Source organism: Sitophilus oryzae, unplaced genomic scaffold, assembly GCF_002938485.1.
Source record: "Sitophilus oryzae breed Bouriz unplaced genomic scaffold, Soryzae_2.0 scaffold_119_pilon_pilon, whole genome shotgun sequence".
In the NCBI taxonomy this organism is placed as follows: Eukaryota; Metazoa; Arthropoda; class Insecta; order Coleoptera; family Curculionidae; genus Sitophilus; species Sitophilus oryzae.
Window position 1 is genome coordinate 2,917,986 of NW_022145837.1, and position 12,186 is coordinate 2,930,171.

General features: G+C 32.6%; 1 protein-coding gene across 1 annotated transcript in view; it reads right to left on the reverse strand.

The window, feature by feature from the left end:
* Nucleotides 1–12,186, reverse strand: part of LOC115891925 (myelin transcription factor 1-like protein) — a 139,656-nt gene that overhangs the window by 19,657 nt on the left and 107,813 nt on the right. Inside the window, exons 13-15 of the mRNA XM_030912535.1 lie at nt 5,190–5,335; nt 4,867–5,003; nt 4,129–4,378 (exon numbers count right to left, since the gene is read on the reverse strand). Of these exons, the coding sequence (XP_030768395.1) occupies nt 4,129–4,378; nt 4,867–5,003; nt 5,190–5,335 (533 nt within the window). The remainder of the gene's footprint in view (nt 1–4,128; nt 4,379–4,866; nt 5,004–5,189; nt 5,336–12,186) is intronic.

A 12,186-nucleotide genomic window follows, 5' to 3' on the forward strand; every position in this document is an offset into this window, starting at 1 on the left:
ACTAAGGATTTAGCGCACGATATGTGTCATTTTGAACACGACATGTGCCAATTTTAACATTTTTAACCTCCAATGTTTAATTGAAACGCCAAACGCAATGCAGCCGTCAGAAAAGTGTCATCATTACATCTATACAAAGCAAAGAGGAAACGAAGCAATAAGATTTTTGAATGTCTGGAGTGCGGTAGACAGATAACATCACGTATCGGGCTTTTCAGTCACAGAAAAGCTCATGAAAGAAAACGCCTTGCGTGACCATCTCCTGATGCGTGTCAAATACTCGTCAGCGAGTAATGGCGGTATATATACAGGGTGTTTCAAAACAAATGCGAAAAGCTTTAGGGGGTGATTCCTTGTTCAAAATAAAGGGTAGTTTGCTTTATAAACGTTGGGTCAAAAGTCAACCATTAGGGAGATATCGCGGTACAAAGATGGCGGAAAAATAATGTTTTTATTTTTTATCTTGAAAACGAAAAGAGATAGACTAATAAAATTTTATGGAAGCATTACTGTTATGAAAACACACTTTCTGGTAATTTTTCACTTTTTAAAATGAGTGGAAGGGGTTGAAATAAACTACCCCTATCATTCTTGTTAACGAAATTTAAAGAAAAATCTTATCAAACACATGCAAATGCCTTAATTTGGATAGTTTAGTTTGTTTAAAACTTTTTATCTCTTGTATTTTTTTGATAAAACTCACCGATTGAAATTAAAAATAAAATGTAAAGCATTACATGTCAGGAAAAAAACATTTTTAGATTAAAATCTAGTGATAATAACGATAATAATAATCATCTAGATAATAACCTATTGCAGTAGAGTAATGTCAAATAAAATAATATTAGAAACATCCTAAAAAGTAACAGCGGCCGACTAGATTTTTTCCTAAAAAAATTACGGCAGCCCACTAGATTCTTTATCAGAAAATATTTTTTGTCCTGACATGTAATGCTTTACATTTTATTTTTTAATTTCAAATCGGTGAGTTTTATCAAAAAAATACAAGAGATAAAAAAGTTTCTAAACAAACTAAACTACCCAAATTAATTTTTTGCATGTGTTTGATAAGATTTTTCTTTAAATTTCGTTAACAAGAATGATAGGGGTAGTTTATTTCAACCCCTTCCATTCATTTTAAAAAATTTAAAAAATTACCAGAAAGGGTGTTTTGATAACAGCAATGCTTCCATAAAATTTCATTAGTCTATCTCTTTTCGTTTTCAAGATAAAAAATAAAAACATTATTTTTCCGCCATCTTTGTACCGCAATATCTCCCTAATGGTTGACTTTTGACCCAACGTTTATGAAGCAAACTACCCTTTATTTTGAACAAGGAATCACCCCCTGAAGTTTTTCGCATTTGTTTTGAAACACCCTGTATATCATTACATCGCAAATTATTTCACAAAACTGGCAAAAACTAAGTGAGTTTGCTGCTAATTTGTAGTCGTAGAAAAAATAGCGTGAAAAACTTGTTCGAAAACTTCTTTGTACACTCTTTCGACTTGTGGCTCGAGCCGCAGGCAAGAAACCAGGCGTATGAAACTGCCATTTGAATTTTGGAAACACGGCGGAGTTTCTGCCAGTAGAGGGATAGATGGCGCTGCGTAGAAATTTCATCTAAAGTCCCTAGATATTCATCTAGGGACTTTAGATGAAATTTCTACGCAGCACCAAGCATTACATAAAGTCCCTAGATATTCATCTAGGGACTTTAATTTCATCATGATTTTATCAAGTCATCCACAGAGTATAGTTTAATTAACAATTCGTTTGATTCTCTGTGGAGTAATTGGAGTAGTTGGAGTAGTTGAAAAATATAAATATTTATATAAAATGTTGATAATTTAACAGCGATGTGCTTTGTTACCCTATGAATAAACATTGATATGAAGTTGCTTTCGCCAGAAACAATTATAATTAAATAATTTAATAAAAATTTAATTTCTAAGTGACCCGGATCAGTTAGATCAGTAAAATAAATTGAAAAATAAACGTCATTCCATATCTGGCAATGTCTGTCAGTTTCTGTGAAGTGGAAGTGAATTGTGATTTGTTTTTATGGGAATATTTACGGATTTTTGCGAATTTAGAGTATTTTGGACGATAGGATTGTGAAATTTAAAAGCCAAGTAGTTTCATATATAAGATTAATTAATCCCTGTGATAATTTTTATGAAATTTCTCATAATCAAAACAAATTCTTTCAACAAAATGGCTGTCTCAGAAATTTGGAAGATCATTAATTTTAAAGTTTTATTTAAGTGTATTTATATCGAATCAAGAATTTGTATAACATATTAAAAGCTTAATTTTAAAGGTTGTGCAGTAATTTATGTAAGTGTACGCTTTTAGATAAATATTAAATATACAAATTTGCAAAGACAAACAAGTAATTTTAAAAAGATCATTTATTTATTTAAACGAGTATAATCATTAATCATTAGGTTGAAAATATATTTGTATTTACTTATTTATATATTTTCTATACCCTTGTATTATTTATAAGCCCTATATGTCCTGTTTTATTTGAAAAAAAAATGCTTCGAGTCATCGAGAATAGATTTAATAACAATTTTGTCCCTTGGCTTTGTGTATTATATAATGTGAATTGTAAGATGTTTCTATTTGAATAGGTCATTAAAGTTGAGATTAAAGTTATACCAAATTATATTCACGGTAACTATATGTCTTTTATATAATGAATTATTTATTTATAATTTATAACCTTTTTTATAATTACTTATAAGTGATTGTATAAATTCTGATAACTTTTATATATACTTGTATAGTGTTGAATGTGTTATATGTAATTTTATTAACAATGTTATAATAAAATAATCAAGTTACAAATTTTTCGTGTTTTAACCTAATTTCAGGGACAATTTCAATCTAGATTATTAATTTATTTGTATCAAAATAGATTATTTTTATTTTGTAAAATGTTTTGTTACAAATAAGTTCATAATCTAGATTGAAATTACCAAATATAAGTAAAAAACTTATGAACTGGCAGTAAAGGTCCATTTAAAAATATGGCGCAAACTTTTAGTTCTGCCAGTAGCCCGCTTGGATCGCGTCGAGCGCGTGTTTCCAGGCTTTAACATAGGAGTTTTCATTTCTTTCAGTTAGTTATTCTATGCAAGAAACTGTCGAACTCGTGTGCAAAACGTCGTTTTCGAAACTCGTTGTTTAATATATTATTTTATGTGAAGGAATGTCCCCATGAAAGATGGCACACCCTGTAGAGGTAAATTGTGCCCAATTAACTTATTTTGATCCCCAAAATACTGGGACACCCTATATACGTTCTAATTTATCTAATAAGAGAATTCCAAACACATACTCTTCTTACTTATCTACGTATATTGTGAAAACAGATCTGTTGTACTTAAGTAATATGATAGGATTTATAACAATAGGAGGGTGTTTCCTCAAATAATCTACAAATTACTGTATCCGGTTTCCCACTGTTGTATAGGAATAATATCGAGATATGGCGCGTCAATAATACAGAGAACGAACAAGCTTTACAGTGGATATTCAATTGTATGATTGTAAATATACCGGGTGTTTTTTAAAAGTGGCTCACTCCCTAGAACTTTTTTATTTTTTCAGAGAAAAAAAGTCAAGTCTCTGAAGGCTAGAACCCCGAACCACATCGAGGCTTTCGAAATGTGGATTCTTCGGAGACTCTTGCGTGTGCCATGGACCGCACATGCCACCAACGAAGAAGTTTTAAGAACTGCAGGCTATGAACGAGAAAAACTTAATATAGTTAAAGAAAGAAAAGTTTCCTACCTCGGCCATATCCTTAGAGGAGACAAATATTACATTCCTAAACTAATTCTACAAGGAAAAATAGAGGGACGGCGAGGCCCAGGAAGAAAACAACATTCCTGGCTAAGAAACATACGGGATTGGTGTAACATCAGCCACGGAGCCGCCATGTTTCTAAGCGCCAAAAACGGCACTCTACACATTATATGAAGAGTACAGACAATCGCCAACGTGCGCTATAGTTCGTTTACTAAATATAAGACAGTATAGTATAGTTATTTTGTAGGATACTGTTTCCGCGTAATAGCAAACAAGTTTATTTTTTTCTGGTATTCTAAACTTACCCGTCTTTATTTGGAGACTTGTCATGCTGCGGCAAAGAGTGTTGTGGAGGTGGCATCGAGTAACAAGCACCAGGTGAGTACCCTCCTGGTGGTACCGGGTATCCTCCCGTTGTAACAGCTCCGGGGTATCCTCCAGGACCGCAAGGGTATCCAGCCGGTGTAGGATAGGGTGCTGAGTACGGATTGGAAGCGTAGTCTGATGCCACAGTTGTCATACCGTAGCCCGGATGGGGACTCATTGATCCATAAGCTGTAAAATCATTAATAAAATGAATTTATTATGTATGTTAGTCAACAAAGATAAACAGTCCGTCCATCGGAAATCTTAAAGATGCATTTATAAATACAAATTAATATGAATTAAAGTAAAATAAAGTAATCAATTACAAGGTTAATTATAATATTATTACAATATTCAATAACTTATTACTTCATTTGACAGTTATCTTTTACCTTGACTGGTGCTCATAAGTAAATAAAGGGCCATAAAAAAGGAGAAATATTTAAAAAGAAATCGGCGATAACTCGTAAACGAGCTAATCAAAAATATCTAAAGATATTCTTTTGAATGTGGGTTTTAGTGCTCTTCAATAAACCTAAATAGAATTATTCTCTAAAATAATTAGGGAAGTCAATAATTGACCCCATTAAAATTTACATGGGATTTCCTATGTCCCGTCCGACGATGCAACACCCGGTACCTATTTTGTTCTAGCAGTATTTCCTAAGTCTTATTACCTGCAGCATCCCTGCTGTAAGCATCCATGTAGTGGGATCCTCCGCTGTCAGGAGTGGATTCTCTGCTGTATCCAGATCCTGGACCTGGAGCAAGGACCCCAGGTGGCGCTCCACTGGCTCCAAAAGGTCGAACTCCACTAAAATAGTTTTGAAAATTATGTAGTAAATACTTGCCAGTATTTTGAGTTGAAACAATTAAGGTAACTAATACTTTTAAGCTATAGTTTTATCTAATACAATGGTTTATTATAGTTTTTCCAAGCCAATGTTAAAATAAAAAAGAAGTACGAGGCAATATTTTAGTTAATTATTGTTTATTTTACCTGTGGGATAGTCTGCTGACACTGAGATCCAACGTTTGGCCTTGAGGACTGGGTACTTGTGGACTTGCCGAAAGATGCGGACTGGCCGCAGCCTGGGGACTTCCCCCAACTCTCTGTCCTCCGTAATGCGGAGAACTATAAGCCACCTGAAATTAAAATAAAAATTTACATTGTTATTTATTTATTTACGAAAATATGTTAATAATGACAGTTTATCCAAATTTCATCGGTATAAATTACAAGAAAATAAATTTTCTACGAAAACTTGAAGAGATAGGTAGAAAATGGTATAACGCAATTTGATAGGTCGGTCAAGTTTGCCCCCCGTACTAGAGGAAATTCAAAAAGAGATATACCACTATTTTGCACACATTTTGCACAATTTTGCACACCATAAATGATATTTTGCACACTTACCTAAGAGAAACTAGAGCCGTTTTTTAAACGGGGGGCAAACTTGACCGTTCCCCCCATTTGTTACAGAAATTGATTTATTTCTATGTACATTACTGATTCGGCTAATTTTGCACAATTTTGCACACCTATTTTTAAATTTTGTACACCCTCCTGACGAAAGTTATAAGGGGTTGAAAGAACATTTCCCCCAATCTGTGACTAAATTGAATTTTGTTTATATCAAACGAATGGGCTAATTTTTACTGGCCTTGCACAACTTGTTTTTTTGAATTTTGCACATTCTCCTGACTAAAGTTATGCGGGTTTGAAAATTTGCAATTTCCCCCCCATCTGTTAAGAAATTGAATTTTGTTTATATCAAACGCATCGGCCAATTTTGCACAATTTTGCACACCTATTTTAGAATTTTGCACACCTTCCTGACGAAAGTTATGAGGTTTTGAAAGTTTGCAATTTCCCCCCCATCTACTATGAAATTGATTTTTGTTTATATCAAACGAATCGGCTAATTTTGCACAATTTTGCACAGCTACTTTCGAATTTTGCACACTCTTCTGACAAAAGTTATAAGGGTTTGAATATTTGAAATTTGTCCCATTGTGTGTGAATTGTCTCATTTAAAAAACATAAGTGTGACATAAGTATGAGTCATATTTGAAAATGACAGATCTCAGCGACGCGACGTGGAAAACTGTACGGAACCCAGACTTCACCTTTTCGATAAGTTATAGGATAACCGAGATATGAGGGTTGTCGAAAAATGCAAAATTTTCAAATTTGCCAGGTATTTCAGGAAGTAAGAGGGCTAGGACAAATCTGTGTGTAGAATCTTTAGTTTCATAAATGTTCTTCTATGCAAGCTATAAATTATCTAAAAGGTGAAATCTAAGTTCCGTGCAGCTTTTCACGTCGCTGAGATCTATCATTTTCGAAATATGACTCATACTTATGTATTTTTAAGTGGGACACTTCACACACAATGGGACAAATTTCAAACTCTTATAACTTTTGTCAATAGAGTGTGCAAAATTCGAAAATAGCTGTGCAAAATTGTTCAAAATTAGCCGATTCGTTTGATATACACAAAATTCAATTTCGTGACAGATGGGGGGGGGGAATTGCAAATTTTCAAATCTTCATAACTTTAATCAGGATGGTGTGCAAAATTCAAAAACAGGTGTGCAAAATTGCAAACAGGTGTGCAAAATTAGCCCATTCGTTTGATATAAACAAAATTCAATTTAGTCACAGATTGGGGAAAATTTCAAATTTTCAACCGCTTATAACTTTCGTCAGAAGGGTGTGCAAAATTCAAAAACAGGTGTGCAAAATTGTGCAAAATTAGCCGATTCGTTTGATATACACAAAATTCAATTTCGTGACAGATGGGGGGAAAATTGCAAGTTTTCAAACCTTCATAACTTTAATCAGGATGGTGTGCAAAATTGTGCAAAATTAGCCGATTCGTCTGATATATACAAAATTTAATTTCGTGACAGATGGGGGGGGGGGAAATTGCAAATTTTCAAACCTTCTTAACTTTAATCAGGATGGTGTGCAAAATTCAAAAACAGGTGTGCAAAATTGTGCAAAATTAGCCGATTCGTTTGATATAAACAAAATTCAATTTAGTCACAGATTGGGGAAATTTCAAATTTTCAACCGCTTATAACTTTCGTCAGAAGGGTGTGCACCAAAACAGGTGTAACAAAATTGTGCCAAAATTAGCCGAATCGATGTACATAGAAATAAATCAATTTCTTAACAAATGGGGGGGAACGGTCAAGTTTGCCCCCCGTTTAAAAAACGGCCCTGGTTTCTCTTAGGTAAGTGTGCAAAATATCATTTATGGTGTGCAAAATTGTGCAAAATGTGTGCAAAATAGTGGTATATTTATTTTTGAATTTCCTCTAATACGGGGGGCAAACTTGACTGACCTCAATTTGATACACAATTAAATTGTGCATCTGATTTTTGTAAAATATACAGGGTATTCCATTTAAATTCAACAAGTTATTGCTGTTTAAATCTAGTAATTATTTAAAATAAATTTTTAGACACTGTGTATAATTTTATTAGTGCAACACAAAATTTAGTAAATAGAAAAACTCCAGTATACCGGGTGCGTCTCAAAAGTGGTTCACGCCTATAACTTTTTTACTTTTTCAGATAAAAAAACGAGATTTGGTAAATTAGTATATGACATAAATTAGGATTGATTGACGTATTCAATAATTGTTTTTGGTCACTTCCTGTTTCACCGGAAATGGATACAACTTTTGATTTTTAAATGGCACCCTCGGTATTTTTTGACTTTATTCCACAGAAAATAACACTCCAAATGAAATGACATATCATATGTCAAGTATTGACATTTTCGCATATATGGTTTATTTGAAATTGTAACATGCGGTTCATAACGACAATTTGATTTGAAATATCAAGTGTATGGTATCAAATTATTCGTAAAAAAATGCTTTTTCCAAATATGCTAATTAGCCACCATCGTTCCATTTAAAAAAATTAAGATACTATTAAAAATACGATTTGGGCATCTTTTAACCGGCCAGGACAAGACGCTAAAAACATTAGATAATCAAATCTATTTTTCAAGGCTCCTTGATTAAAAATTAGTGTTTTTAACCATGGCACTCTAGTTTCAAATTTAAAATACAACTATTTTTTAAGCGAGATTGTCAAAAGTTGACATATGATATGTCATTCTATTCAGAGTGTTATTTTCTATCGGTTAAAGAAAAAAAATACCGAGGGTGCCATTTAAAAATCAAAAGTTGTATCCATTTCTGGTGAAACAGGAATAAGTAACCGAAAACAATTGAATTTATGTCATATACTAGCTTAGAGCCACTTTTGAGACGCACCCGGTAATGTTAAAAACTTAGTAAATACCCTAGAGAAATGAAGGATTAAAATTGTAACTGTATTTTCATAAAATCGTAAATATTTCAGAAACGGTAAGATTAAAGTGCGATGAACCTTAATCAAATTTACCTTTATTTTAATCGTAGAAACCAAAAATGTAATAATATACCGGGTGTTTCATTTAATAAATTAAAACTTTGATATTTTCTATTTATTTGGGACACTCTGTACTTGTTGAAAATCATTTTAAATTGGCGCAGCTTTAGTAGTTCCTATCATTCACAATTTCTAAAAATCTAACCATTTGACTACAGTACTCCGTGTCGAATGAGATAAATAACCCTGTATAAGCAGATTAAAAATACACAATTACTATACAGGTATAATAGATATAAATATATCCGTTTATTTTCTTCTGAAGATTTCCTAATAATTCATATGATAAATTTTCGTATGAATTTTGATCATAGGTAACCTCTGTGTTACAAAACAACACGATTTTTCTTCTTCTAAAGTAGAATAAGTAGAATAGAACATTTAGTTTGACCCTCGTAGCTATTGTAAGCGCTGGTCATAGTGGTCAATTCGTTGAATAAATAAATGAATTGCCTGATGACCGGGAATAAAGCTGGATAGAGGAATTAACAGGTGGGGACAAGCGTTGGTCAGAATGGTCAACCGCAAACCGAGGTTCGAGCTGAATAGTGAATGAGAGAGTTAGTAGGTAAGCTGATTTTGTATACGACTAGCGTTTTTGTGTTGCTGGTATTAATAGTTTTTAGGGTTCCGTACCCAAAGGGTAAAACGGGAACCCTATTACCCTTGTATATGAATTTTTAAAGTAGCTCAACCTAAGACGTTTATGGATGTAAAGCACCCAGATGGCGGGGCGTATTTCACAGTCTTTTACTAGAGAAAAATATTTTTTGTTACTCTGAATTTTGAAGCGGCCAATAAAAACAGAGAAAATAAAAATCGATAATTTTCGGACTGTGCCAATTGGTTACTAATCGACCAGATACTTTTTGTCTAGTAGATATGCTAAAAAGCTGGTAATTATACAATTCGACCATTGTAAATACCCGACAAATTCCGCAAGGCCGACGAGGTCGATGTTTTTCACTGATAAGAAAAAAAAATGTTTGTTTAGATAATTTTCGAGATATTTTTTCTTTCTGAATGCACATTTTAAAGTATTTTATATTCTTTGTCCGCTTGATCTATTATACTGGTCGCACGTATCGAAGTTTTATTTCTTGTAGTTTTAAAATATTTTCTTGTTTCTTTGTAGTTGTAATGTAAAATTAGATTAATTTATTAAGTTTGATTATAATGTTTAGTGTAGACTACCAGAAGAAATTTAGTAGTGTTTTTATATTTTATTTTGAAGTTAAGTAGTAGGTGAAGGGGTAATTTGGTTAATTTTTCTTTATGTTTGATTAATTAATAAGTTTGATAATTTGTTTAGTGTAGAATACAAGAAGTAGTTTGTGTAGTGTTCTTGTAAGAGATTATATTCATTTATTTTGTAGTTGAGTAGAAGGTGAAGGTATTTGGGTATTTTTTTCTTTTTGTTTTTCTTCTAATAATTATTGTAGTAGTTCTTTTAAATATTGTGATAGATACATTATAATCTTCCTTCTACTTTTCTGGTAGTTGAATATACGAAAAAAATCTGATCAAATTTATTTTAAATGAAATTAATCTAGTCTTATTAATTAATCAAATTAAACTAGTCAAATAATATTAATTGCAATCAATTATTAAAAAATATTAATTATTTTGGAAAATAACTTTTGAAATGGAGTATTATTGATAAAATTTAGCCAATTTTTTTTACCCAGTAGCGTATTTCAATATGATCTTATCATTTATCACTGTATAATAACTTTGTTGTGGCAGAAAAATATACCAGTTAGTTTCAAAATATTATTTTTTTTTCAAACGTCACAAAAGTATTAATTTTTGCGACGTGATTGACAATATAAAAAAGTCATTTTAACGCCTAGGCATAAAAGTAAAGCACTTTACGCCTAAGCATAAAAGTATGAAAATATATTATTAAAATGACATAAGTCTCAAATTCAACGAGCCGTAACCATAGTTTCTCGATATATAATTACTCATGGTACAAAGAAAACTTGAAAACAAGGTATGGTCGATAGCGTCTCCAATTTCGTTCAGTTTGCGCATATCGCCTGTGACGTCATATGCCATACAACAAAATATCCGTATTGTTCAATTGCCACTAATAAAAAAAGACCTAAAATAGGGAAGAATTAAATAACCCCTAAAGTTATGTAAAATCATCGAGCTGGACATTTGAAAAGTTATGACACATTATACACATTTATTATGTGTCATCTGTTTGAAAATTTGAAATTGGCGCGTGGAGCTTGCCGACCAATATTGCCGTTTATCACCTGTGACGTGGTGACCAAATACTAAAAAAAAAATACGACAAATACTAAAAACAGAATTAAATAAATGTTTATAAATAAAAATGTACTTTCACTAAACATTATATTTTAAGTAAGAATTTTACATAGAATCTTTCATAGAAGTTCTCGGTGGCCGCGTGGTTGAAGCGTTAGGACTTTACGCTGCTATGACGTTGGAGCCGTAGTAAGGCAGGTTCGAATCCTAGCCAAGGCGACTTTTTTTTAATCGTTTTTTTTAAATTTTTATTGATTAATACAATTTTTAGTAATGTGTTTCTTCATTTTTTTTAAATTAGTTATACGCGCATTCAAAATTTCAGCTAAATCGGAAAAAAAAGTTTATAATAATATAGTATCTAATATTGTATAGATAATGAATGGTACGGAACCCTTTGTGCGCGAGTCCGACTCGCACTTGACCATTTTTTTTCTATTTCTAACTTGCTTTTTCTGTTTTCGGGGTTTTAAATGAGAAACATCCAGATGTGGGTTGGTTGCCTGGGCAAACATTTCCGAGCATTTTATCGAGTGAATGAGGAGAGAGGCCCGAACAGGAAAACTTTGGAAATAAAGTGAGTGAAAAGCGCCCGCGCCGATCTCATTAAAAACTTTTTCCAGGTTTTGGCCTTTTCTACTCCTCCTTCCCCTTTACCGCTCCCTGTCTACCTCTACCCCCGCTTCCCCCAATCGTTACCCAACAGAACTGTCGATAAAAATATTGACTTTGAGTGAAATTAAGTTGGTGAGGTGGATTTTTCCTCTTTTCCGTTGGAAGCGGATACTTTTTTCTTCCTGTTAAGGTTTAAAAAATCGGTTAAAATATTTTTATTTCTTTGTGTGGACCGATCTAAATCAGGGCTGCTGTTAGTTCAATCATGAGTAGTTGCACTCTCGCAAATATTTTCTGCCAGTTTTTGCAAGCTGTCGAATATCGGCAGCTTGCAAAGCGTTTCAGTTGAATTCCGTCCGTCGAGCTGCGAGGTTCGAGCGTTGCGTCCCAGCACAGAGACGGATTGACAAAAAATGAGTGCCTTACTGTGTGCTGCTATTAATTGTAGTAATAATTCAAAAAATTGTTCTTTTTAGATTTCCATCGGATGTAAATTGGCAAGCTGATAGTAATTATCAATAAACATTTAATTATATTTGTTTATTTTAGAAGCTGAGATATTATGTAATTAATTAAATGTTATTATTTTTTTTAGCATGTGGGCAAATTTTAGAAATAGTTTTTTAGATATACAGATTGTGTCAAA